The sequence below is a fragment of the Strix uralensis genome, chromosome 17 (genome assembly GCF_047716275.1).
Source record: "Strix uralensis isolate ZFMK-TIS-50842 chromosome 17, bStrUra1, whole genome shotgun sequence".
Classification (NCBI taxonomy): Eukaryota; Metazoa; Chordata; class Aves; order Strigiformes; family Strigidae; genus Strix; species Strix uralensis.
The window spans coordinates 18,158,600-18,186,235 of NC_133988.1; the positions used below are offsets into that span (position 1 = coordinate 18,158,600).

The window sequence follows — 27,636 nt, forward strand, 5'->3', positions numbered from 1 at the left end:
TAATCCTCTGCTATGCTTTTTCTGTATTTCATTAAAAACTCCTCCGGAATTTCATTGTTTCTTGTTCAGATACAGCCGGAACCTCTGAAACAAGTTTCTGGTTGCCTTTGTGTCTTTGGAAGAAAAGACAAAGAAAACACATTAAAGCCCCCCAAAAGCTAGAGATGGCTGTTAAAGTAGTTACCGTAATGTCATTGATCAGGGTGAGAAGAATACTGGGTTAGGTGGAATAGTAATGTCACACCAGTTTTTAAAGTACCCGTTCTGTGTAATTCCAGTGCATACCTTCCCCACAGAACAATATCCCTCCTGTCATACACTGCTGAAGGGTCAAAATATTTAAATTACCAGAAGTAGTGACTGAAGGATATGTAGCACTACTTCTATTTGAGCAACATGTGATGAAATTAGAGAATACTGATGGTTTGCTGTTATCACTGTGCAACAATAAATTTCTGTTTTCTAGTACAGTGGTCTGAATTATATGAGCAAAAGGAGAAACTGGGCAAATGTCACTGGTTTGAAAACACTGATAATGAAGGGTCTTGGAAGAAGGTTGTTTTTTGAGTACAAAAAGAGGAAAAAAGTCTGAGTGAGCAGGGAGCTCGTGATTCAGTGGTTAAGTTCTGGACCTTACATTGGCTTTTTTTTTTTTTTTTGTCTAAGAGAAACGTATCACCAAAATATTAATAGATACATTTGCGACTACCTATCAACACTCACAATAACTGGGAGGGAAAAGCATAAACCAATTTACTGAGCACCTTGGTATTTTGATTTCCTGCAATTTTTATTCTAAATACGGTGATTCTGCCGCCCACCCCAGTCTCTGCTCACAGAATCATGTGATTGTCTGAGAAACTTACCATTCCACTTTTAGGCTAGAAAGGTGGCTGGAGAAATCTTGAAAATATAGACCCTACTCGTTTTTCTGTTTGTTTGTTAAAGGAAAAAGAAATCTAAAAGCTTATAGCGTTTAATGATTAGGATTTTTGTATATTTCTATTGGCCTTGCTGCTTTTTAAGATACTTCACTCTATCTTGCTATTTAAGTATGGTCTTAGCTGTGAACACCAAGAGCAGCTCCTTTTCTGGATGATTGTCAGAGTTGGGTGCAGAGCCAGAATGTTTTCAAAGACCTACAGTATGTAGGACTACTTCTTTCCCTTCTTATATAAAACATATGACGTGTCACAGAGTTATATTTACCCTGAGATCCAAGAGAGTATACAGTAGATGACAGACTTTCATGACTCAATAATTGTCTAATAAGCCTTCCCTAGTTAAAATTTTATCTGTTCAAAATTTGTTACTGCATCCTCTATTGCTCTCCAAATATACAGCCCCCCTGAGTGCTATGGACTTTATTAAACTCTCTCAGAATTTTTTCATAAATTATAAGCTTTTGGTAGCATGAAATGCATGAAATGAAAATTACCTACAGACTTGCAAAATATACAAGAGTTTAGAAAGGTTGACAAGGGCTTCATTCGATTTTTTTAATTAGTTTTTGATGTACAATTATGAATTTAGAGTAGCAGTTCTGTAAGCTGCTCCCAAACATGAGAAGTCCATGCAGCTGTAATAGTTGTGTTTTAAACCAGTTGGTTTTATACGCGGAAATGCGGTGTGTGTAAAATTTGGCAAATACGGGAGTTGTCTTTTGTCTATGCTTTTTTATGTATGCAGCAGTTATCTACCCTGTGTTGAGTATCCTTTTTTTTTTTTTTTTTGTACAGGGGAGAAAGAAAAAGTGTTTTAGGTATGAGCGTTCTCTGTGAAGTGTAGAAAACCAATGCTTATGTGATTTAAAGGGCAGGGGCAAAATTTAGCAGTGCCTCTGGCCCTTTGATAGACACAGTTAATTGATGAACTAGCTCAGAATCAGTGGGCTGTATTTCCAGTCATGCACATGGCTATCATACTGGTTTCTGTTTCAAGAGTATCTGCAATTATGAACCTGTTAGAAAGGCACAGAGCCAGAAATATTTTTTTAAGTGTCTTGTTAGTACTGGCTAACAGAATTAATTATATACAGAATATATGAAGTCATAACAACCTCTAAAACAAAAGATGAAAACATCAGAGGCGTAATTTACTAGCCATATAACATTTTGTAGAGATTTCTTTTAAAAATGTAATAGTTTTTATAGTGAGTTTATGTGGTAGAAGGGTTCCAAGAATGGGCAGCAAACAGATATATCTTTAAAATTCTATTCACCTCTTTGGCACAAGAGACATAAAAGCATTCTCTAGGCAAATTCATGCGTCCCTAGAAGTGGGAATATGTTCAAAGATATGTGGAAAGTTACAGTATCATGCAATGCATTCCTTAGATGATACATCAAATTTACCTATTGGTATCATGAGCACACCTGTTCTGAAAAAGAACACTTTTAATCAGGTAGCCTTATCACTCAACAGATAAATTATTGTGACCAAAAAGTCCTGTTCCTTCCAATCGATCAATCAATTGATCAATCAATCACATGTCTGTGTGTCCTGATAATACAGTTCCAACTTTGCTTCATAGTCTTCCAGCAGGCCACAAGGACTATCCAGACATGATGTTTTTCATAAAAGATAGTAGCATGTTTGATTTCTTTGTCATTGAGAAAAATGATTAAAAAGGTCACAACACTTGCTATTTCTTTAGCAGGTTCATTTGTGTTTTCAGTTCAATCGAGTCTTACCTCTCCTTTCTACATAAGAAAGTCAGACGTGCCAGGACTGCAAGACCAACTATTCCAAATACGCAGCCAAGAAGAATTACTTGTTTGATATCTGAAAAACAGACACCAACCACAACAAAACAGGAGGACATTGATACATTTCTTCATATCTGTTTGAACGTAGGCACATGTTGTTCTTTGTATTCGTGGAACAGACTGGTAAAGAGTAGGAACTCACATAATTCCTACATTTGACAGGGCAGGTGGCTGCAAAAGCTGTTCTAACACAAAGAAAGGATGGCTAGTGGTCAATACGTTGTTAATGTCATGAATGTGCAGTATTTATGTAGAACTGTCAATCCCAACAACTGGCCATTTTTCAATCCTTTTTCCATATGGTTTCATTGCTTTAAAAATTACCCCTATTTTGGCATTAAAACTTTGAAACTACCTCTGCTGCTTAATGGTCTATGTAAAAGAGAGCAAAAGTAACTGTTCTGATGTGGATATGGTGAACTGCATCAGACAGTGTCAATGTAATTTTGTGACTGCATAATAAAGACACATAATAAGAAACCAGATATGAAACAAATTTTGAATAACAAATCTCCTCTTGTTTTCTTATTCCGCTAAAGAGTTGCAGGTTACAAGTTCTGTTACTTTTCTGCTGATGTAGGACAGCACTAGCAGGATGCTGTACAGCGGTGGTGAGCAACAGAAGCTAAAGATACCACGCAGGTAAATTTTCATGACACATAAGAGGATTGGTAAAAGTTTAGGAGATGCAGCATCTAGAGTGAACCGTCTGGGAGAAACAATGCTTCCTGAGTTTTGCATCCTTTAAGGAAAAATACTTGTTGGAGTACCACAGCTGAAAAACTGCAAGTCCCAGTGTGAGCAGCCTTTGTCCCGGGCTCAGTGTCAGTGAGTCAAACAGAAGTGTAGTTCCTTGGCTCTGTGTTGTCCTAAGGTCAAAGTAGATTCAAGCTCTGCCCTTTTTCTGCATGTAGTGATAGCACTGTATGCATGTATTGGGGAGCACATAGCCTGTTTAGAGATAGGTGAGCAGTGGTGCATCTGAGCTTTAATGTATCTGGGCTGCATTTTTGCCAGCCAGTCCTTCCATCGCTTTGTCCTGCCTGTGGGAAGAACTGCCCAGGCTACCGCCTAGCGTACGGTGATGGCAGAGTGATGTAACAGACACTTCTGTGATCCTAGAATAGATAATTTTGCTTCTAATTTGGTTTATACTGAAGTTTAAGGAAAGAAATGGGATACATAAACTGTATCACAGGCATTGGTCCTTCATCCAGTAACTTCTGTACAAGGCTCAAAAACTTGTGTTTGGCTTATACACATCTTACAGGCAGGTACCCTGTCTCTGCCAAGTGATGAGAACCCACCACTGGCTTCGGTAGTTGGGTCCAGTGATAATTTGCCTCTTGTGAAATCTTTGTATTTAATTTATAATCTCAGGTTACATTCCTTGATTTTAGTATGTTTTGCAGCCAGTCTCCTGGAAATGATAGACAGACAAAAATTCTGTAATAAGAAGAACTAATGTTTTTTGGCATCCTCATTTGAAAAAAAAGTGCAGAAGTCTAATGAGATTTCTGACAACTTTCCAAAAAGAACTGTATTTGCACAGAGCCTGAGCATGGAAAATGAAACCTAAACGTGAGAAGGGGAGGGGAAAAAAGGAAAAAAACAAAAGACAGCCAAAACCAGATTGCACTTAACACCACCAAATTATTGTCTGTCACAAACAGACTATCTGTGTATATATATATGTATATATATTGCTAAGAATTATAATTTTTAGCTGCATTTTACTTCTGATCTTACTAGAGTCTCCTTTTTGCTTTTGCTGGATGGTTTCTTTTTCTTCCTCTATGTGATATTCTGTAAAGGGAGGTTGCTGTGGTACTGGCAAGACATGCAGTGGGATTGTAATTAGAAGCATAGCAAAATAATTATTAGCAGAGGATTTCCATGGAAACTTTAACTCAAGGAAGAAAAACTCAAAAGCAACAATATGCAGGCCCAACAGCATAATTTGTATCTGAAATTTCAAATACAGAAATGGATTTTGCAAAATAACACGTTCAGTTTTCTTGTTTCCATCTCTCTTTCTAATCCAGTTTTCGTAGTCCTCATGCCTTTATTTTAACTGTTCTAGCTGTTTTGAAAAACAGAAGCACATAGGAACTAAAAATTCTTGGTGATTTGCAATACGGAGCTTGAATTTGATGTGCCACAAAACTTCAGCAAGTGTAACGGGCACAGCGCTGTAAAGAAGTACCCCTGGAAGCTGAGAATAATAGAGGGCTGGACCCTGTGTTCTTGACCAGCAAGAAAGAAATAATTCAAAAATGTGTGTTTTAATAGTTCATGCAGGCAGTAAAAATGTGACCACTAATCACAGTGGCTAGGTCAGTGGTCACCCATTCAGGCGCCCAGAAATTTGGAAGTACTGTCCATTGATTTTGTCAGCATTTTTCTGGCATCAAGAAGACTTTCTGTCACAGGGCTTGATAAAATTGATGTTGGTGACATAGCAGCATGATGCTGTGTAAAGAGGAAAATGGTGAAGAAAACTGACCTCAGTAACAGCAGATTTTGACAATGTGAGGATCTTTTCAGTACTTGTGCTGAATTCAGAATCACCACAAGGAAAACTGGCACTGGATTTCAACTGTGTCTTAGACTGAAGGCGGAAATGTATTTAGTGGAAAGCAAGTACTAGCTGTCCATGCTATAAAAATACTAGAGGTTTAGACATAAGTGAGAGGAACTTTGGACTGTTCTGCCTATCTTGGGAGAGACTTGGACCTGTCAATAAAATAACCTTCTCAGGCAGAGACTGATATCCAGCAGCATATTTTATGATGCAAAAGGAGGAACAAGGCCAGATATGAATGCCATTATTAGGGCACGGCAGTAAAAAAAATTAAGAACTGTGTATGCAATTTGTATTTTAGATTGTCTCAATCAGTTGTCAGTACTGTCAGTATCCTGCTGTTATGGGCAGCATTGCCATGCTCCAACTTCCTGAGGCTGATAAAACTCATCATTTTTGACTCACATTGCAAATGAACTACATCCCCAAATATCAAAAAGTAAGGAAGGGCTTTGTTACAATCAGATCAATAAAATTCTTTCACACCTTATTGTCCTTTGTCATGTTTTAGGAAACCATGTGCTGGAAAATGTTGCAGTTTTTGTTTGCTTATCCATAAAGCTGCAGCACATCTCCATCATTCTGAATGCAGTTAATCTCTGCGTATCTTCCAACTCCTTCCCTCCGATCCCTCAGGGCTGGCTTTTTGCCCCGCTTTCTCTAGTGTAAATGTTAGCATCCGGTTTGCTTATTGAGACTGACTGGCTCCTATCCAGTATGTATGTGGTTGATGGCAGCAGTGGAAAAACGTTCTTAGCTTTCAGCTTGGCAAAATGTTTTGCCGCTGACTTTTTAAGATCTGGCCTTACTTTGTAAAGATTTCATTCTCTTCAGACTTTTGACAGACGATCTATTATTACAGTGAACTATGAAGCGTGCGAAATGATCTGCAAAATTTCTGAATCTCTCGTATTTTCAACTGTTAACTAAAGTACTTGATATGCTCTGGCCTATCATATTAAACAGAAATGTTTTGAAATACCTCTAGTTTCATTCTTTCCAAAATAGCATCACTACTGAGATTGGCCCCTGTGAACACAATCAGTTGCATATCAATTACTAACAATGGCCGGTTCAAGAAAACATTTCATAAACGTTCACTCATCTATTTAAAATTAAGCAACATTCGCTGTTTTGTATATGCATATGTTCAATAATTATTTTTTATGTTAAAGTCCACAGTCTGCTGCCCAAACTCACAGTGGTTCATCTCACAAATACCACTAAACTTGCAGAACTGTGTTGGAGATGAACAAGCAATTGGTGCGGGTCTGCAGAGGTTGATGAAATGTGTCAGCTGGCCAAGAATTCATTGCTGATGTGTTGTGCAGTTTCCACGTTTCTTTGGAAGGTGCTCAGAATGGAGAATCTGTTGATATGAGTTATTTTATGATTAACTGCATTAAAAGTGCTTCAACATGCTGTATGGCCTTGCATTACCGTGGTGCTTTGAAACATTGCCATCTTGAGGACATTTGCAGTGTATGTGGTGTATGAATAAAACAAAGTCGAAACTTAGAAAATGTTGGACAGTTTCCTGTAAATTGTAGAGACAGCCTAACTGCTACTAAATCCAACAATCCCAGGTTAATTGATAATCTAATAGTCGTGACACAAGATGGGTAATAAATCTGTGTTATTTATACTAAATACTATTACATCATTCACAACAATTTTACTGCTATAGAATAATACATTATATTTTAAGGTAACAATTCTTTAGAACAAAAGAGTGGAAGCCTTCAACAAGTGTGGGCCTTGTCTGCTCTCAAACCATAGAATTGCAGAACGGTTGAGGTGGGAAAGGACCTCTGGAGGTCGTCTTGTCCAACTCCCCTGTTCAGGTAAGGCCACCCAGAGTCAGTTGTCCAGGATTGTGTCCTGACAGCTTTTGAATATCTCCAGGGAGGGAGTCTGCAACCTTTCTGGACAACCTGTGCCAGTGCTTCACAGTAAAAAAGTGTTTCCTGATGTTCAGACAGAACCTCCTGTGTTTCAGTTTGTGCCCGTTACCTCTGGGCACCACTGATAAGAGCCTGGCTCCATCCTCTTTGCACCTTCCCTTCAGGTATTTGTACACATTGATACGATCCCCTTCCAAGCCTCAGCCTTTTCTCATAGGAGAGATGCACCAGTCCCCTAATCAGCTTTCTTTGTGGCCCTTCGTTGGACTCTCTCCAGCATGTCCACGTGTCTCTTGTGCAGAGGAAGGCAGCACTGGACAAAATACTGCAGGTGTGGCCTCACCAGTGCTGAGCAGGGGGGAAGGATCCCCTCCCCTGTCCTGCTGGTGATACTAATGCAGCCTGGGAAACCATGAACCTTCTTTGCCACAAGGGCACACTGCTTGCTCACGTTCAGCTAGGTGTCCACAGGGCCCCCAGGTCCTTTTCTGCAAAGTTTCTCCTCAGGCACTCATAATGTGTCACTTCATAACCCACTCCTCAGATGGCTTGGACTGGATATACGTTTGCCCCAGTTACTTGCAAAGAAAGTTAAAACTGTAAGAGTGATGACAGAATGAAGAGTGACAATAAATGGTTGGGGGTTGTGCCATCACTTATACTTGAAATCTAGCTCAAATTACTAAAGGATTTCAATAATCGCTAGTTCTGTATGTGTATGCGTAGAGTATATATTTATAAAGCCGCTAAAAGAACATTACATAAGAAAATTACGTTAAAGTAATGCTGTAAATAAGAATTCTTTTTGTAGCCTTCGTATTTTTGTGCTACAGAATCATTTGTAGCTAAGTACTATGCTTTCCTGTTTTTCTAAGACTGAGTTTGAAATGTATTTTAGGTTGTCCACTCAAGAAGCATGCCTACGAGTTCCTTTCAGGCAAACTCGGAGAAAGGGAAGCATGTAGTGCTAAACCCTTAGAAAGAGTAGATACATGAAATAAAATTGTAAAAACCCACCATAAACTACCTGTTATTTAGATCTGAATATTAGTCTTTCTGTAAACCCAGGGATTTCATGTCCAATGTCTTCCCAAGTAAGAGAAGTTGCTTTTGTCAAGGGCCATCATCATTTACTGAGATTGCCTTGTTCGTGATAATGTTTTCTTAATGTCGATTTGTAACATTTAAAAGGAAACAGACCTGTTCTTGGGATACAGCTGGGTGTGTCTCCAGACCAGGCCCCCGTCACTTGGCAAATTCTTTCCTTTGACCCAGTGAGTTCATAGCCCTGATTGCAGATGAAACTGATGGTTGAGCCCAGCAGGTAGGTAGTTCCATTCTTTCTTCCATTGGTTGGATGATCCAGCCAGCCACAAGAGATCACTAGTAAAAGAGACATATCTGATTAAAAGTATTTTGGATCCAACACAATGATTCAGATGGCATTTTAATAGTAATTCATGGAAAGACAAAGATTTTTAGACTAACTGAAAGACAATACTTTCTGACTTTAAAAAAAAAAAAAAAATTAAGTCCGAGGAAGACAGGTGAAGGCACAGAAAATGAAGATAAATGTTCCACACAGTGGTGTAGTAGTGGAAAAAATGGAAAGAAATTTATTTTGTGTTTGTCTATCCTACCAGTGCAGAGTTTTCCTGGTACAAGGACAATTCCTCCTGATAAGCATGTTTACAGGTGCATGAACCTACAGTTGAGCAAAACCTCCTTGAACAGTGTGAACTATTTAGATGCCATGTAGAAAAAGAACTGTAGTGATGAATGCTTTGTGGAATGTTGTATCACCTGGCTCTAGATCTTCTACCAGCAGCTTATGATTCTGATGAGATAGTCGTGTGGAAATTCCCACTTGAAGGCTTCTTGTTGTCAGAACATCGAATCTGCAGAACGGGTCAGAGTCACAGAGCAAGACCATCACTTTCAGCAGGGGATCAGCAGGGTCTTCGTAAGGAATGAACACGGGCAGAAAGGAAGCATTGTGCTTTTCCCCATAAAAGAAATTGTTCAGTAAGAACTCTGTGTCATAAGTAAAGAGAGAAGTTCCATTTTCAACAGCCCCTTGGGAGATGGAGAAAGAGAGAGAGATTCATATGTAACATTGCCTACAGACCTATACCACCTTCTGCTACTAATCCAAGTGCTTGTTTACATAAATGTAGCTAGAGCTCGAAGAGATCTACAAAGCCCTACAGCTTCCTTTCAGTTCAAGATTATTTTCCTTTTCATTTCCAGCATCTTAATTTAGCACTAAAGTTAGTGTTTGGTTAACCCGTGTTTGATCAATTACTTAAAATTAGATCCAAATAATTGTGTAGCTATGATTTCACATAAAGATGGTTTTAGATGCCTGCTGGCAAAATAGTGATAAAGAAGTACCTCAGGCAGAGCTAGCTAAACCGAACATCACTAGCAACACAAACCCTGATCCTGTGCTTCTCTAAATTTATCATGTCTGCTGTGGCCCTGCTTTTTGTTTTCACGCCACTAAATCAGAAACTTCCTGAAGTAGGAGCAGTGAGACTTTTCAGTACGATCTGAAACCTTGAGTATGGCTACACTGTGCTTAATGCAGAGATGAGACGGTAGCCAGAGGATATTGTGCATCATGTTTCTGGCCCATCTGCTAACCCGCTGTTAGGAGTGCTGACCAGTCTAATGATGCAAGCTAGATATAGCAGCCTCATCACTTTCATTAAATGAAAGCAGCCATTCTTTTACACACACCCCTCCCACACCCTCTTTTTTAGAGGCACCGTCCTGGTTCCGGCCAGGATAGAGTTAAATTTCCTTGGGCTGAGTGAGAGCACAGCCGGAAGGCCGGGCCGTGAGGTCATGCTCGGTGGGTAAAGGAGACACGTGCTCTCTTATTTCCCTTTTCCGGTCAGCGCGGCGGGGTTTTTGGTTCAGTCGGGATCGCTACGGGGGCGGGCTGTCTACCTACCGGTGGCCGGTTGGTGAGTAGCTGCGTTGTATCTTACCCGTTTGGACTTCCTATTGTAACTGTTGTTTTGTTACTAATTGTTTTTTGTTCAACCTACGAATTTGGGTTTTTTTTTGTGCCTCCCCGATTTCACCGGGAAGGGAGGGGGGGAGTAAACGACCGGCCACGTGGTGACTGGCTACCGGCTGAGTTCAAACCACGACAGGGATAATTATTACATTGTGATTTGATAAATGTTTTTTTAAATTGTCAGCATGGTACTTGATGGAAACATTGCTCATATTCTGGAAGAAGACAGCTGACCCTGCCTATTGCTAAACTTCTGTAATGCTTTAGTCTGGTGATGCTGCGTTCAGCTGACCATAGTAGAATGTAGAAATATGAACTCTGACTCTTGATGGAACAAAGTGCAGGACATTCCATCATGATTCTGTCTTCAATCATTTGGCTAGGTACATTACCCACTTGGGTAGAGGAGGGCATACTTCTCTTACTCCCTTCTCTTCCCCCAGCATAGGTTGCTTGGTACAGACTTCATCTGCTAGTTTGTAAATTGGAAGCTGTTTTGAATTTGGAAAGAAAATGTAATAATAGACCAGAGAAATTACTTACAGTTAGCTCCAAACTCAAACAATTGCTGGGGACTTGCATGAATTGACAGGGAGGTTTTATTCTTGAAGGTATACTCATCCTCTGTGTAGCCATTCATTACCCCAAAGAGACCCTGTGTGTGATTCATAAACTTATCGGGGAGCAGAACTGTCAGGGTCAGCAATCCTCCACTTCCCCTTATTTCCACTCCAGACCCAGAAGAGAACATAACTGTGATGTTCTCATCAGCTGTAGAATGGAGAAAGAGACCTATAACAATGAGAGGAAGAGGACAAAACAGCTAATCATCCATAGTGAACAGATTGTTGTGTCATCAGTTTTAACCATTTTTCATAAAACTTTTACTTCCTTCTACTCTGGGCTACATTTTAAGAAGCATTTAAAGGGAGGCCACACCTTCATACCTACAACTGCAGTAAGATGGCTACTACAGAGTAGTCGTAAAAAAAGGCCCACAGTTGATACAAGCTGCACTGCCTTCTGGCAGTGTCCCAGAGCAGAAGCCTTAAGATAGGAGGTGATTACATCAGAGAGTGGCTGTGGGCTGGAACCCCTGCTCTCAGTGGTCACTGGTTTCCTCTGCTTCTTGATTGTCTTGTCAAGACCTGCCTAATATGGCTTCTTCTCCAAGCCCCATCACTGTCCCTTCCATTTTTTTTTTTCCTTCCTGCATCTCTCTGATTCTGCAGCCCCTTGTTGATGTAGTCTTCTCTCTGCTCTTCATTATATTTCCCGGCCATTTGAGGAATAATAATTGCTAGCCACAGAAAACTTCCTCTGATGAATAGGAGGCTTAGTGTTAAAATTCTAGTAATGTTTATAATATTTGTTAAATTATTATAAAGACTAATGAAATGATCACACCCCTGGAGGAAAAAAAGTCAACTTTTCATAGTATCTCCAGCAGAAGAATAGAGGAGTAACATCTGACCGATCAAGATGGCTCCTGATAGGTGAATGTGAATTTCAGTTATGTTTTAGTACATATTTTGGTTATATTTCACTATATTCCATTTTGCTTGGTAGATTTCATTGCATTAGGTGCAGTAAGCTCAAAACAGAATGTGGAGTGAGACATTTTTAATTCCATTCACCCTCCACGGGATGAGAAGGAAAACCATTGCTCTACAAGCCACTGAAAGAGAACATAGAAGATGTGGACATTGAAGCCACCTGTTAAAACACTTCACTGTCATTGCCAGGATTGCATGCCATCCCTTCATAATCCTCTCATATCCCAGAAAGTTCAGGCAAGCACGAGGTGTTGGTAAAGGTTGTCATTTATGCTATTTGAACATTCTGGGAGAGGAGAACATGCCACAGTCCAGCCTACTGGCAAATCATATGACTCTGCCTCTTCCTGAACACAGCATAGGTGCTTCCAGTTACAGCTGGGCTAACTGCCAGTAATGCTGATGAGAAGCAGAAGGTTGTGGGTTCTGTTGTGCTCACCTGAACCATGACTCCTCTCCGTGGGAACACAGCCACTGTGTGCTTCTCTGTAGCACCCTTGATCCATGGCTATTTGGAAGGAGATGTGTAGCCCATCATTCTGGTGGCTATATTCCTGCCCATATTGTAGCTGCCAGCAGCCTCAAAGGCCAGAGGAATCCATGTACTGGGCTAGTATAAACACAGGGCCAGGTAGGCAAACTGGATGGAAAGGGCATTCTCCCATGTGCTCTCGATTTTGTTTTTTTCACCAAGGCCCATGCCAACTGTGCACTACCACTGGTTCTGCCTCAATCTGGCAGCAACTGAACTGCAAAAAGTCATGTGATAATAAAATAAATGCTAATAAGCTGGGACACTGCCTGTCCTTTGTTTCACTCTTGATACAAATTTTGGAGTGACCTGCAGCCTGTTTTGCAAAAGGACACTGAAAAGAGTCAAAACACATGCACCTAGAGAAATTTTTAATGGTACATGGGCTTCATCAGAATACAATAGCTTACAAGGCTGATATTTGTAACTAACCTTTCAGGTCCATCCAACTTTGCTCAGAGAAGCTGATGACCTTCTGGTTCAACAGGACCTCCAGATTCAAATTCTCCGAGTAGCGTATTTCGATCACATCCGAGTTGTTCTCCTGCATGGCCACTGCAGACAAGCCTGTCACCTGAGCCTCAGTTCCTTCCAAATAAAAAAACAACCCCCCAAAATACCCAACATGATATAAAGTAAATATGGAAGGTTATAATTATAGAGACAAAAAAAACCCCAGATATTTCCTAAATATAATTAAATATGATTATTTATATTTGAGGGAATTGCTAAGCATATAAGTCACATAAAACCCACAGTATAAGTTTCCCTCCAGTATATTATGTTGAAAGCAGAATGTTTAATGCTGAGAAAAGTCTGGAAATTCTAAATTCTTCATCCCAATGGCAGTGACTGAGCTGTGTAAGAAAACCAGTTGATCTCTTTCTTGCACGTTCAGTCCTGTGAGTAAGCCTTGGGAAAATCGAAGATAATTTCAGGGAGGACATGACAGAAAAAATGGAGTGAACAGAAATTTAAGAAACTGACCTTCAGAATGAACTGCTCAGTGACTCATGCTACTTCCAGCACAAACACAGTAAAATCTATCAAGGGCAAAATATTTCCTTGATAATCTCCATCCTATCCAATGTGGTATTGAGTATAAGCATTCCTGTCTACATGTGTGCTAAACACACAATTTTTAGTCCATCCTTATAATTCTACCAGAAGTACCAAATCCTTGAAGTGCATCCCTGAGGCCAGCTGGGATATTCTTTCCTGAGGCAAGCCTGCTATTTATAAAATAGCACTAGATACAGGAAAAGCATAAACAAAAGTATCTGACGTAAGGCTTTTCAGGTTGTCTCTCATGACACGATCCCATTCTGCTGCTTCATGCTCTATTTTTCCCTCATTTTAAAATGCAGGTATGTGACAATCTCATTCTTACAGGCTGGTTTGCAATCTGCCCATTCAAATGATGAAGGCCACAGGTACCTCCAAAAGCTGCTTCTGCCGTGGGTTTCATTTTACAAACAAGCCAAAAGACAAGGGCAATCAGACCCTTTGAATAAAAAAATGACCCCCTTAATCAACTTCTCATCAGACATTCTGTACTTTTCTGCTAGACTGAGGTGCTCAGAAAGATTTTTTTCCCATCCAAAGTATGTTTTCTCAGCTCCTTTGGGGGACGTTATTGCTCTGTTAACATATGCATGCATATATACACCTAACACGGAAAGAAAATAAAGCAGGACATACACTTACCTGCTTTCTATTATTTTTCAGCTACAATACTATGAAAATGCATCAGCTGGGAGCTATGCCTGTTGACTGATTCCTAGAACTGACCTTATGTTTCCTTACAGAGGGAAATGGGCATGGAGAGAATTGAGAATTGTTTTCCTGAGCTCTTAAACACAACAGAAAACCTACACTTCCATGCAATAAAATTAGTAAATAATCTTTGATTAGGAAGTTATTTTTTTCCTGAACATTTTGGCTGTCTTCTGATTAGCTTCAAAACATTGACCTTTCATAAATGGCCAAAAAAGGAGAAGACTAGAGAAGATAGGAGGAATGCTGTAAAGTGCAAATCAAGCAACATCAGAAGTTATTATTTGTCATCGCTGCTTCCTCTCTTACCAACTTACCATTGGGAAAGTGTGCCTGCTGTGTCCTCCCTTGCACTCTTAGGGATGTGAGATCAGACTCTAGCAACGTGTATTCTCCCTGGCCTTTGAAGGTGAAGTTCAGACCATCAAATGTGAAGAAGTGAGGATCCCCAAAAGCAGATGCTGTTTTTAAAAGCAAAAAGAGAAATCAGAACAAGCAAAACCCACAACCCATTAATCCTCCTCTTAGGTTCACGAGAAAAAGAAAATAATCTCATTGTGGTGATCCAGAGAATGGCATTTAAACCCAGGAAAAAATGCAAGGCTGATCCATGGTAAATGTGACGTGAGGAACAGCTATGACAACCTGGAACAGCACTGTGGTAACAGTGAGAAATGTCATTCCAGTTACCCCCTCTCATCTTCATCGGCCAACATTTAGGGGCTGCGTTTTAACAGGCTGTTAAGGGCAGCAATGCTTACCTGGTAGACCCCCTACCAGAATCCTCTGTCAGTCAGGCTAGAAGCCTGATTTGTATGCAGCGTATGAGGAGATTTGGACATAAACACAGGACTGTTCCTGAAGCAGCTCACCAGGGTGCTTCCAAATGTAGCTGGAAGTGACAGTCAGTGAAAGGGAATGGGGCTTTGAAGTCTCATCTGGCCTGAACAGAGAGAGATGGCAGTGATCCTCAGCCCCAAAAGCCTCTCTGGAGTTTAGCAGATATCCTTGGTTTTGCCTTTTGGATCAGTAAGAGGTCAGAAGGCCCCTCTCCCCTCCAGCAAAAAAAAAAAATTGAAGTTGTGTCATCTTATCTGAGGTATGACTCTCGACGACTAAGGACATCTGTGTGACAGGTAGGTCCCTTTACTGTTTAAGTATTTTGGGATCATTGCCTCTCTCAATCTTTCCCTAGAGAAAGAGTCCCCTCCATAAATCAGGTTCATTAGATCAAGGCAAAGGAGGCCATTGTTTTTTTCTCCTCAGCAGTTTGTGCATTCGCTTGGGATTTTCGGATCAAAGTGCACATAGCAAACAAACACAACAGAAAATCACAGTAAAGAAGGCCTGCCCCTGGGTGATAGGTTCAAGTAATTTCTCCACATCTGGCAGATGAGACATTTAACCCCAACATCTCATGTTCCAGGAGAGTTCTGTAAGTACCAAGGTAGCTAACTTTTTTTGTTTGAGCTGATTTTGTACCACATCCATCTTTGGCATGCTCGGAGAAGCTTTTAGCGATAAGTTCTTTGCAGTGGGTTCTGTGGTGTTTGAGGGTTAGTTTTCTCAGGTGCTGGTTAATGAACACTCTCCTGACTGTGTGGCTGGCATATACTTTCTAGGAGAAAGATGAGCATCTACAGTGCTTAGTGAGAGCTGCATGATGGATTTTTGTCATGTTTGAGAGATGGATGTAATGGCATAAGTACATTTAGGAATCTTTTTGCAAGACCATGTGCTTCACATCCCTCATCAACATGTCTTTGCTTAAGAGAGACATGTTGTAGCCTTTCTCTGTCATAGTGGAACTGTCAGGGCCCTGAGCACACTCATAGGCCTTAATTCCACTGACGAGTCTCACTGGGCCCTCTAATCTATATCCTCTGTCCATGGGTTGCATCTAAGCTCAGGCCCGGGCCTGAACTATGTCATGGGTGTTCTTGTCTCCATCTCCAACACAGCCATGCCTGTGCCTGGCCATAAACCCCGCTGATCTGCACACAGACCTGTGACTGACTTTCTGGCTCGTCCTTGGACATGCCTTCTCACTATGTACTTGCCGAACAATGGCTGGACTGTGCCCCACCCTGGTTAGCATCACTGGACCAGATCTTTGACCCTGTCTGTCAGACTGACTTCTCAGCTTTCCTTCAGACTTGCCTCGTCACCACAAACTCATCTGGAGATCTGGACTCTTGGCTGACTGCTGCTGCCATCACTGTGTCCACCCTGCTCACTTCACTCAGGACTGGACCACGTGCTGGCAAGGACCTCTGCAGTTTTCTCCTTTTTTCCTGAAGAAAAGTGCTGCCTCTTTGCACTTTCCTTCTTTACAGGAGGCCACAATCTTGCCAGCCACCTCAGCACCCCAGCAGCATAGAAGGAGGCAAGACATGTGGCAGCAATAGAAATATGGCAGGACTTGAGGACTACTTAAAAGCAAGGGGCAGGAACAATAGACATATTTGTAAATGGTAAAACTTCCATATTTGATATGAGTAGCATTTTTCAGCACAACAGCTTTGCTAGCTACTGCCAAGCTGTCATTAACCATCCCTAACCATTTTCTTTCTGAGAAAGTGCCCACTGATGATAGGAAGTCATGAACATTGACTACTAAACTTCGGCTATTTAGGTTCCAGGGGTTAATGAGATACTCAACAGCAGAAAATCTTGCAGGACAATTAAAAAACACATACAGATTTTGCCACTGATAGATCAAGAGAAACCTCCACGGTACTTTTCCATAGGGCATTGTGCCCTCACCATCGTCAAGTGACATACGCACATATACAAATATTCTAAAAGCCAACACTGTATCAAAAAACTACACCGCATAATGGAATTCTGAAGCCCTTACCAGCTCGAGGCGGGCGATACATCCTGCAGTCACTGGAGGGCCGCCTTTTCATATAGAAGTGACAGTTATCAGACCACAGGCAGCAGTAATAGAAGCTAATGACGTCATAAAGCCAATGGGAAAAGCCAGGTATCCGGGGAGGCTTCATGAAAGGTGGTGAACCCCAGTCATGGCCTCGATCAGGTGTGCTGCCTCCTGTTGAGTCATGCGTGAGGATTTGGGTCCCTGTGGAATCATAGCAACACTGCTGTCCTGCTGCATACTGGGGACTGATTGAGAAAAGCAGTGAGGAGAAAGTCATCGTTTAGCTCTGTGAAATCTATTCATATTTAGAGATTACCTATTGCCTTTTTATGGATATTGCTAAATGTTTTGTTTGCCAAGCTTTATATGATGTCCAGAGATGATACCTCCCAGTTAGACTTCGCCCCCCACCCCTGCTCTGTTCTTGTAAATTAGACCAGATTAGGGGGAGGGAGGGAGGGAGGGGTTTTTGACCAAGGCAGTAAGGAGGTTCTGTAGGCCTTATACCTAAATGAACTCTTTAAAATTGTTCTGATAGAAAGAGTGCAAATAGTAACTTGTTGAACTTAAGTAGACCAATACAGGAAAGGCTTAATTAGGCTTAATCCAATCTCTTTTAGACATTAGTGCTTGTTTAGGTATTCTAAGGTTTAGCACGGTGTCCTGGTTTGAGTGAGTGGCAAGGGTTTTTGGTAGCAGGGGAGGGGGCTACAGTGGTGGCCCCCTGTGAGAAGCTTCTCAAAGTTCCCCTGGCTCCAAGTCGGACCCGCCTCTGCATCAAGGCCAGGCCAATTAGCCGTGCCTCTGCAATAATGTATTTAAGAAGGGGAACCTGGGAGGAGTTGGGGGAGTGGTGAGGAGGAGTTGTGAGGAGAACATCTGTGTGAACACTGAGGTCAGTGGAAGAAGGGAGGAGAAGGGGGGGAGATGCTGAAGCAGAGACTCCCCTGTATCCTGTGGTGAGATGGCAGGGCCACCCCCCTGCCACCCATGGAGGTCACCAGTGGAGCAGAGGCCAATTTGCGGCCTGTGGGCAGCCCCATGCTGGGACAGGTGACTGTGCCCAAAGAAGGCTGGGACCCTGTGGGAAGAAGGCCCCACTGTGGTAGTTTGGCGCTGGGAGGGCTGCAACACGTGGCAGTGACCCACACGCCTGTGGGAGTGGCTCATGTCAGAGGGAGTTTGGGGAGGACTGTCTCCTATGAGAGAGGAACCGCACTGGGACAGGGGAGGAATGCCAGAAATTCCACTCCCCCGAGGTGGAAGAAGCGGCAGGACTGACTGCACCCCCATTCTCTGATCCCTGCACCACTGAGGGGGGAGCAGGTAGAGGTATTGGGAGCAAAGCTGAGCCTGGGAAAAAGGGAGGGGTGGGGGAAGGTGTTTTCGAAATGCGGTAATGCTTCTCTTGGTCCTACTCTGTTACATGTTGTTGTTCTTAGTGTCTATATTAAATGTATGTGCTTTTTTCTTCCCCTAACGAGTCTGTCCTTTGCCTTAAAGGATGAGATCATCCTTCCTTGTCCTTATCTAAAGTTCCTGGGTCTTTTGCTTCCCTCCTCCTCAGCCCTGGGGGGGAAGGGGGAGTGAGCAGCTGCGTGGTGCTCAGTTGCCCTCTGAGGTCAAACCACAACACACAGTGCAATTAAGTGTTTATTAAATCTGAGGCCTTAACTTCATCTCAGCCCTGAGGTCCAATACATGAATAAGACGGAAACAATAGTTGCTATGAACCTGAGAGTTGAGAGTCCAGAGACCTTTGTGACTTCTGTGACACTGCTATCTCTGAGGTGGAACAAGTGATTAAAAAAATGCGGTTTTAAAAAATTTACTTTACCTGGCTTGAACAGCTCTTACACAATGCACAGCGCCAGGGTGGTAAGTACACACACTCCCCTTTTCAATGTCACAGCCATAGTCTGTCTGAAAAAGATCAATGCTCACATTTAATGGGGTTCTTTCCCCATTGTCCTTTCTATTTTTGTCCTCATCCTTTGACATATTTGTAGAGTCTAAATGAACTGGTTGCGGCTGTATGTTGAGTAGGATGCAATGATAGGAAAAACACTGAAGCGAGCGGAGCAACATGTTAGTCTAACCTGAGCATTTTACAGTTTATTACAACAGACCTTGGAAGAACAGATGCAGCTAGACAGGGGATTCAACTAAGTGCATAACAGACACAGATCACGCCGGACTAAATTTAACTGTTGTCCTGTGTTCTTAGAGGGAGACAGTGCAGTAGATCTAATTTTTTTTCTTCACATGCTTTTAACTTTAGTTATCATTTTAGTATCATGTCAAATACACATCGTGTTTGGAGTTTCATAACCAGGAAAGGATAGTAACAAAAATTACCCAACTTTTTTTTCTTGATATGCATAAACACACTGCACCATTTGGTATCATAAATAGGAGAGGAAGTTACCCTTTCTGGTCCTCAGATCAGCGCTGTAGGTGAAAGTGTACACTAAATGGCAATTGATTTCCTAGCTTTTGTCAGTTCCTTGTTAACAGTGAAGTTGAGAAGGAGGAAGGAAGCGGGAGACAGGAAATAATGGATTACAGCTGTGGACTTGAGCTCTGAAGTACAAGGCGGAAAGGTTTGCAACAAATTATGATATACTAGGCAGAAATGTGGCCCGCTTCTTTCAGCATGGGATATTGCCTACAAACACAGACTGCCATCTTGGAAGATCTCGAAGAAGTCATCCCTGCTCCCAGCTCTTCAGAGCTCACTGTCCTCCCTGAGTGTTTTCTGTCTGCCCCTGGAACTACTGTCTTAACTCCCTGTTTGCAGGTGTTTTCCATCTGCTGTTCTACAGGCACTTTTTTTATTCATACTACCTGGGTAAGCTGTATCTGCCTCTGCCATTTGACATGCTATTTGTGCAAGTTTAAATACAATCTCATTTCCTTGTAATGAGTTTTAGAGATGGAACAGGGGTGTGTCAGGAGTATGACATTCCCTAAGCTTCTACTGGGAACCCTAATAAGCCAGAGGGGTTGATTAATAACTTACATGGAATCTGCCAGTGTCAGCTCTTGCCTGTGCCAGGGTGCAAGGGCAATCTGTAATTTCTTCTATAAAGTTTGGAAGCTTCTCCTCCTTTCTGTCCCATTCTATACATTTTGCAGTTGCCCATGCATTTGGGTCATTTCTGAAGTCTTTCCCAAGGTGCCAAGCCAATGCATGTTCTCGGCTCCAGACTGATGGAATGTTTCTGGGGGGGAAAAAAAAAAAAAAAAAAAAAAGCCAAAAAATAGATCTGATAGCTGAACAAGTACTGTTTTGACAGTAACACTGTCTTAATCACTAACAATAATTATGAAGAATCTTTCAACTTGCGAGTTGTTATTTCATTGCAAATTGAAAATTTCTTTTTCCTGCAAAAAGTTACAGCAAATCAAAATTTTCTAATTCAGAAGGTGACATGACAGCATGCAGCAAGTATGCAATAATCAGAATACGTTTTAGCATTTGTGATTCTGGCTTATGTGGACCTTCTTAGAGACAGGTTTTCTTCTCATGCCTTTTCACATCATAGTTCCATTTAGGCCAGAATGAAGAAAATCTGGATTCTCTAACAAAACCCAACCCCATGCCCCAGTAGTATCAGGCCCAATGGCAATATATGGGGAGAAACCATTAAGAATCCTTGAAATGTTCCAAGGCTACTGTGCTCTCCACCCATGAAGAAATATCAAACATGAAGTGTAATAAAAAAAACCCTCTAGAAAGATAAAAGGTTACCCTACTGTGGGCAGCGACTCCTAAATGCTAAAAAAGGTTCTGATGTATTAGTAATATGTTCTAACACTGAAGAGGTGGCATTATATATTCATAGGGGCTACACCATCTATATCAAAAACTGCAGATGTGGAAAAATTATGAAGGAATATCTGTACAAGCTTAGAATACGCATGGAGCACTTAACAGAGGTAAATCACCAAAAATCATGGGGAATATACAATGAAATAAAAGGAAGTGGGCATAATATTTGTAGGAATGGAAAGGCCTGCATACAAAATCGGAAACAAATTAAATGCAGAGGAAGGCCTGTGGCTGCAGTGACAAAAGTTTGACAATCAGGGCCTCCTCCACAGTTGTGACAAAAGAAATCAGCAGATCCTAGTTTGCTGACAGTACTGGGTTTGGCTGGGGTGGAGTAATTTTCTTCATAGCAGCCCATAAAGTGCCATGTTTTAGATTTGTGATCAAGACAGTGCTGATAACACCCCAATGTTTTAGCTGTTGCCGAACAGCTGGTTGCACAGTGTCAAGGCCTTCAGTGTTTGTCACGCTGGCCCCCAGGGAGTAGATAGGGGTTGGCAAGAGGCTCAGAGGGAACACAGCCGTGACAGCTGACCCAGACTGACCAAAGGTATATTCCATGCCATAGACCATCATGCTCAGCAATAAAACTACAGGGGAGATTTTCCAAAGTAGCCCTTACTGGATGACAGACTGGACATTTGTCTGCTTGTGGCAGGTGGTGAACGATTGCCTTTGCATTACTTCCTTTGTGCCTGTGCCCCTCTTTACTTAGTCAATTGTCTTTATCTCGACCCATGAGTTTTTCTCACTTCTGCCCTTCCAGTTCTCTCCCCATTTTTTCATGTGAAATGGAGCCCAAGTCCCAGTTTTAAACATCAAAGGAGACAGCAGCTTTAATACAGGAAGCAATAATAAGGTACTTATGATAAAAGAATGTTGTGATGTACTTGCCTCTGCCCATCAGAATAGTTGCTGGACGTAATTCTCAAAATTCCAAAGTCCCATGTACTGTAATTTCCTTTAGCAGGTACGGGAATGAAAGAGAATTTCCCAGTATTGGGGATTTCTCTTGCCAAAGTATAAAGATATTTCCATTCAGCAAACCAGTTTTCTGAGTAACTGTCACCTGTCACATACAGTAAGAAAATAGGTTTGGACACTGGAAAAGAACAATTACCATAAGATTGAAATTAGATGTCTCCACCCATATGTAAATGAAGAGGAAAAGCTGCCGTGATTGTCATAAGGTATACTTGCAGATCTCTTCTTGAGGCATCAGTGAAAGTGACTGCATGCTGCGCAGAGCTCTGCACATAAGTTACACGTGTGAAGACTGCTTGTGCGCAGGTAGGAAAAGTGTCACTTTACCTGTTTCCTGGTATCCCCAGACTTCTATGTTGATATGGGTTGCTGCAAGTGCCTGGTGTGTCCAGGTAAGAGTTAAGTTTCCATCAGTGTTGGGGGTCCCATAGTATTGCCATTTTGTCTCATTTACCAATGTGCATTTTTCTCTATCCGAAACTCTGCTGTGATGTACTGCATTACAGAACAGAAAAAAAGGATTATTGACATTTCTGCTTTGCATAGCTCTGAAAAGGTGGTGCTATATTATTTAAGATTTAGCAGTATTTCCCTTGTGTATGTTTTCGAACAGGATGCATGATATAAAAAGAGTAAGTTGAAGCTGAGAGAATGCAACCCTTACTAATGTCTGTAGTCCTTAGATGACAACACCACGATGCAGTTATTTTCCAATAGAAGTAGCGACAAAAAGGGTACTGTTTTGGTCAACCTCATTTTTAAGCAGGACTTTGTATGAGTTAATGCTGCTGCTGCTGTGTAGCAGCAGAACTCAATTGCTGTGAAAGTTCATCTCTCAAAATATGAATTAACACGAGGGCAACAAGAATGACTTTTCTGAGGTCAAACAGCCTGCTAATGAAGAAGAGAAGTGGTCAAAAGGGGAAGGTTTATATAATCTTGCATCCATGGAGCAAGAATATAGAAAGAAGTACACTGTAGATTTAAGTAAGTAACCTGATAACCAAGTTCCAGAGTACGGAAACGTCAGCCCATCATCTGTAGAAACTTCAAAAGGGATGAAACCAGTCTCATACAGCAGTGGGGAGATGCAGTGGGCTTTTCCATCCTTAGCAACATAGCCACTGGTTTTGATTGTCTGCTTGAACCTGTTGATGTTGAAAACACTTTTCAGTGTCACCATTGAGAGAAAGAAAATTCTGAATGTCTCAGTTGTGTTTCATTAAGCAACCTTGTGTCATGTGTAGATCATTCCAAGTCCCGTGGCTGTTTTGCTTGTAGCAGTGAATATAAACTGAAAAAAATCATGTGTACTTTGTGCTTATTACACCAGTGTGGGTTCTGCTGTGCACTGCACAAATACACAGCAATCTGCAAGCCTCAGATTTACTATTAAATTACTGGGGGAGAGGGGCATGATAAATTGGCAACAAATAACAAAAGGACAGTAGGAAGACAAAGGTGATGTTACATGATTAATAGGATTACAGGGTGGCTAATATTGACCATGATGTGCAGGCATTGCAAATTTTTGGCTTTGTGGGGTTTTTTTGCTGGTAAGTCCTGTGAAATCAACAAAAGTAATTTTCATGCTGTTCTAGAATTTCTGTTGCAAAGATTAACTCAGAACTCATTGCTTGTTATTTAACCACCTGTTTCCAGTTAGGGCTCTTGCCTAGTGGGCTAAAGTATAATCCCACCCATGACTCTTCAGGATTGATGTATGGTGACTGCACAGCTATTCCAAGTACTGTAGGAAGTTGAGGCCTGCTAGGAAGTAGTACCTTTGCTTGTCTCCACTGAAGTTTGTATTGGCTCTGATAATGCAGCTGTGCAGGTAATTCAAAGTACACAGTTGTGTTCTATAGAATGAATGCCCGAGTTAAAGGTTTTCCCAGTGAAGAACTAAAAACTGTTTCAGGTGCTGCTATCCAGATGGGAAGGATTCCAAAATCTCACTCAGAATCTTCTGTGCAAAGAATGTTAAGACATCGGGGTCAGTAAAATTCAGTGTACCATATGTATTGCATGTGTGACACACGTACGTAAGTGTGATCCAGGCTGACTGCTTAGGGATCCACAGCTTTGTTTTACAGGAAAAAGATAAGGTGTCCTACCTACTTTTCTTTCTTGTTGCTTTCTCATTCAGATTAAGAAATGAATACTTCTTTTTCACAAAATGGAAATGCTAAAAAAATCTTGACAACAAAGAGCCCCCAAAAGAAGCACTTTTAGAAAATGGTTTTGAAATATTAAGGGAAGAACTAGCAGAGTAATGATTGTATGGCACAATAACTTGACCTAAATGAAATGATCCTTGTGGGTGAGGTTTAGCAGAACCTTCGTGTGTTTCAGGATTCTGACAACTTTACAAAGTAAATTTTCACTCCTGTATAGACTAGTCTTGTTTTGTGGTAATTACCTATTGTCAGAAAGTGAGATTAGAAAGGTTCACCTCCCTTTGGTAGAGGAATATAAAATCATGGCCCACCTGCACGTTATCACAGAAGAGGCATTAAAAGCTGTGTTTTCAATCACAAAGTCTTTGCCTCCCATCAGAGATCCTGAGTGTGGAGAAATTTGAAGACAAAATTCTTTATAGTCAGGACAGCAAATTCCCAAGGACTGGCATGTCACCTGGCAAGAACAGGTACCAAGCAGCTCCCCACATTGGTGTGAGCAAGAGTCTTGAGCTCCTTGTTAAAGGAAGAAAAAGACATAGTCAGGAATGTTATTGAACTCTTCTAGATGTTCTCTGAAACGGAAGTACATCATCTAAAGGACTACTGTAAATAATGAAGTAAGCTGGTTATGTTAGTTCAGGAACGTATTTAGGTGAAGGCTGTAATCACCTGCCTATTAAGGTTGCTCTATTTTGAATAGAAAAATACACTTATTTACCTCCCAGACAGCACATAATTTCATCAACTCCATGGGTATTTTTACATCTAATAGAAAGATAAATCTCCAGAGTAGCCCCTCGGTGAGTGTCACTAACTGTATTTATTTCTAAGAGTAGGTCTTAAGCAAACCAGAATGGAGTCCCGCCACTGCCAACCCTACATGGGAATCAATGAGAATGGAAGGCTAGCGCTTTTGGATGAATGGAACGCTAACATTAGTGACAAAGTGTGCTCCAACATGAGATTATGAAAAGCTACTGAAATTGGAATCATAGAATGAATCATAGAATGGTTTGGGTCAGAAGGGACCTTAAAGATCATCTAGTTCCAACCCACCTGCCACAGGCAGAGACACCTTCCACTAGATTATGTTTCTGAAAGCCTCATCCAACCTGGCCTTGAACCCTTCCAGGGAGGGGGCAGCCACAGCTTCTCTGGGCAACCTGTGCCAGGGCCTCACCACCCTCACAGGGAAGAATTTCTTCCTTAGATCTCATCTAAATCTCCCCTCTTTCAGTTTAAAACCATTACCCCTCGTCCTACCCCTACACCCCTGATAAAGAGTCCCTCTCCGCTTTCCTGTAGCCCCTTTCAGTCCTGGGAGGCTGCTCTAACTCTCAACTCTCTCAGCCTGTCCTCACAGGGGGGTGCTCCAGCCCCCCGAGCATCTTCGTGGCCTCCTCTGGCCCTGCTCGAGCAGGTCCTTCTGCTGTTGGTGCCCCCAGAGCTGGACCCAGCACTGCAGGGGGGGTCTCCCGAGAGCGGAGCAGAGGGGGAGAATCCCTCCCTTGCCCTGCTGGCCACAGGTTCTTTCTTTTGTGCATTTTATTTGAGTGTAACCTTAACAAGGTAGCTGTTAAGATGACTAGGTACACAGACAGATGACTAGGTTCTTGGCTTAGGTCTGAGTGATGTCTAGCTGAACAGACAGTGAGTAATTACTGGACATGACACGAAAAACTGCTCAACACAAATAAAACAGTGAGAAGTTGATAGATTTTACAGTAACACTGTGAGGAACAGCTGGATTTCACAAACATTTGAGGGAGAGTTAAGTGAGATGGACAAGCTGCAGACAACTGGGAGTACTGAGGACCTTTGGGGGAGTGGGGTCTTGCAAGGGCAACACTGCTTGGGTAACTATATCAATAATACCATGCAATGGTGGGATGACCTAGGTAAGTATCAGAAATTCTAAATTTGCACATGGATGTAGCAAAAGCGGGACCAGTGATGAAAAAGTAATTAGGGGAGGAGTGCTTATTTGGGAGGACACAAGCAAAAAGAAAGGGAGGGGTCAAGGTGAATGGTGAAGAACAAGCATGGGAAAATGGAGAGAGGGAACACAAAAGGACCCAGTCACACATAAACAAGCTGCTAGTCAGTATGTTTTTCTGTCTGAGCCCTGCACCTGATCACCATAGACATTTTATTAAATCTTGTTGCTATTTTCCGTATTGCCTGGCTCTCGTGTGTGTGTGTGCATGTACGCATGTTGTAATTGTGAGTGAACTTCAGGATGAACTAGCCAGTCAGTAGGAGACCTGCACTTGGAAAGGCCTGAGGTCTGAGCTGTTGACCGTGTAAGGGACTTGGGGTCTGGGCTTAGCTAATAGACAAATTTAAAGCCTATACTAGCATGCAAGTTATCTATGAATGTGATGGGTTCGTGAATCGGAAGAGAAGGGGTGTGTTTGTGTTTTTGCTAGTCACCTTCCATTGTGATCAGCTGGAGAGGAGGAACTGAGTGGTGTGCACGTTTATGGGAGTGCTGTCTGTGTTTATTTGGATGCCAGTAAAAGCATTGCTCTGTGTTAGCCTGTGTGGCTGGCTGTGTTAATGTGGTGGGTGTAGTATATGTATCTGCCTCTTTGCAATACAGGCTCAGCCTCCATACTGGCTGGACCTACAAATGGGAACAGCAGCATCCACATCTGTGGGAACTGAGACAGGACGAATTTCCCGAATCTGACAGTACGGCAGATCTGACTCTAGTAGATTGAGATGGAGAAATGTACTGCATCCCAAAAGCTGCTGGATTCATATGCTCCTCAAAGGTCGTTAACAATGTATGAACAAGGCTAGGAGAGGAAGAAATAATTTACGGTCACCCCTCATGGGGCTGAAGAGCAATTGCTTGTAGTTCCAGGTATGTCAGCTTCTGCTGAAATGAGGAGAAAATGTTGCTGAGTGTTGTTTTGTGTATGGAGTAGGGGGATAGGGAGGGCAGTTTGGTTTTTTTGGTAGGATGGAGAGATCAGGAAAAGGAAAAGGTAGCAAAATCTCTCTCTGTTGGTTTTCCTCCTTTATCCTGGGATAATATGTGGGTGTGTGGCAGGAAAAAACAGGAACGGTAGTGAGTCAGAAATAAAAACCTTCTTTCTATACCAGAAAACCTGCCTGTGATGGAGGTAGAAATGCTTGTTCAATATAGGGAGCTAGGAAGTTGTTCTATGTCTTTAAAAATATTTACTGCATTCTCCAGATTGTCTGTTTAGTTACAGGAGAGATCCACTCTCCTACTGGAAATCACAAAGGAAGAGGTTGAAAATGACACTGCTGGCGAAAGCCAGCTTGTGTGCCTTTGCTTCAGCTTGTACAAAGGGTATCAGTAATTTCTTACTGATGTGTGTATTCTGAAGTTCAGAAGTCAAAACAGTTTGTAGTTAAAAGCAGCAAAATTTTTGAAAGTCACTCACCTGCATTCCAAAGAGCAGTGAGGGTGAAGAGAATGAAGAAAGAAATATCTATGCCAATGAATTCCATACTTTGTCCAGATGATTCAGGATGGCTGATTGTGATAGCCTTTGTGCCTGTTGGGAGAAGCCTTTTATAGAAACACGTGTCCAGAAATAAACAAGATTCTCACTGTTCAAAGGTTT

At 41.7% G+C, this 27,636-nt stretch overlaps 1 protein-coding gene across 1 annotated transcript; it reads right to left on the reverse strand.

The window, feature by feature from the left end:
- Positions 1 to 27,636, reverse strand: SUSD2 (sushi domain containing 2). The gene is made up of 15 exons (XM_074887258.1): positions 27,454 to 27,636; positions 24,343 to 24,547; positions 22,848 to 22,999; positions 22,179 to 22,346; positions 21,762 to 21,936; positions 20,055 to 20,256; positions 18,870 to 18,955; positions 17,009 to 17,277; positions 14,466 to 14,609; positions 12,805 to 12,960; positions 10,828 to 11,076; positions 9,060 to 9,332; positions 8,457 to 8,639; positions 2,694 to 2,784; positions 1 to 113 (listed from the first exon to the last, which is right to left on the reverse strand). The coding sequence occupies exons 1-15, from the start codon at positions 27,518 to 27,520 to the stop codon at positions 32 to 34; spliced, it is 2,502 nt and encodes an 833-aa protein (XP_074743359.1). The 5' UTR covers positions 27,521 to 27,636; the 3' UTR covers positions 1 to 31.

Coding starts and splice junctions, on each gene's coding strand:
- SUSD2 (XM_074887258.1), bottom strand. CDS start 27,520: ATGGAATTCATTGGCATAGATATTTCTTTCTTCATTCTCTTCACCCTC. Junction 20,257..21,761: donor AACTATTCTGATGGGCAGAG/GCAAGTACATCA, acceptor TTTCCCCCCCAG/AAACATTCCATCAGTCTGGA. Junction 2,785..8,456: donor CAGCTGTATCCCAAGAACAG/GTCTGTTTCCTT, acceptor TCTGTTTTTCAG/ATATCAAACAAGTAATTCTT.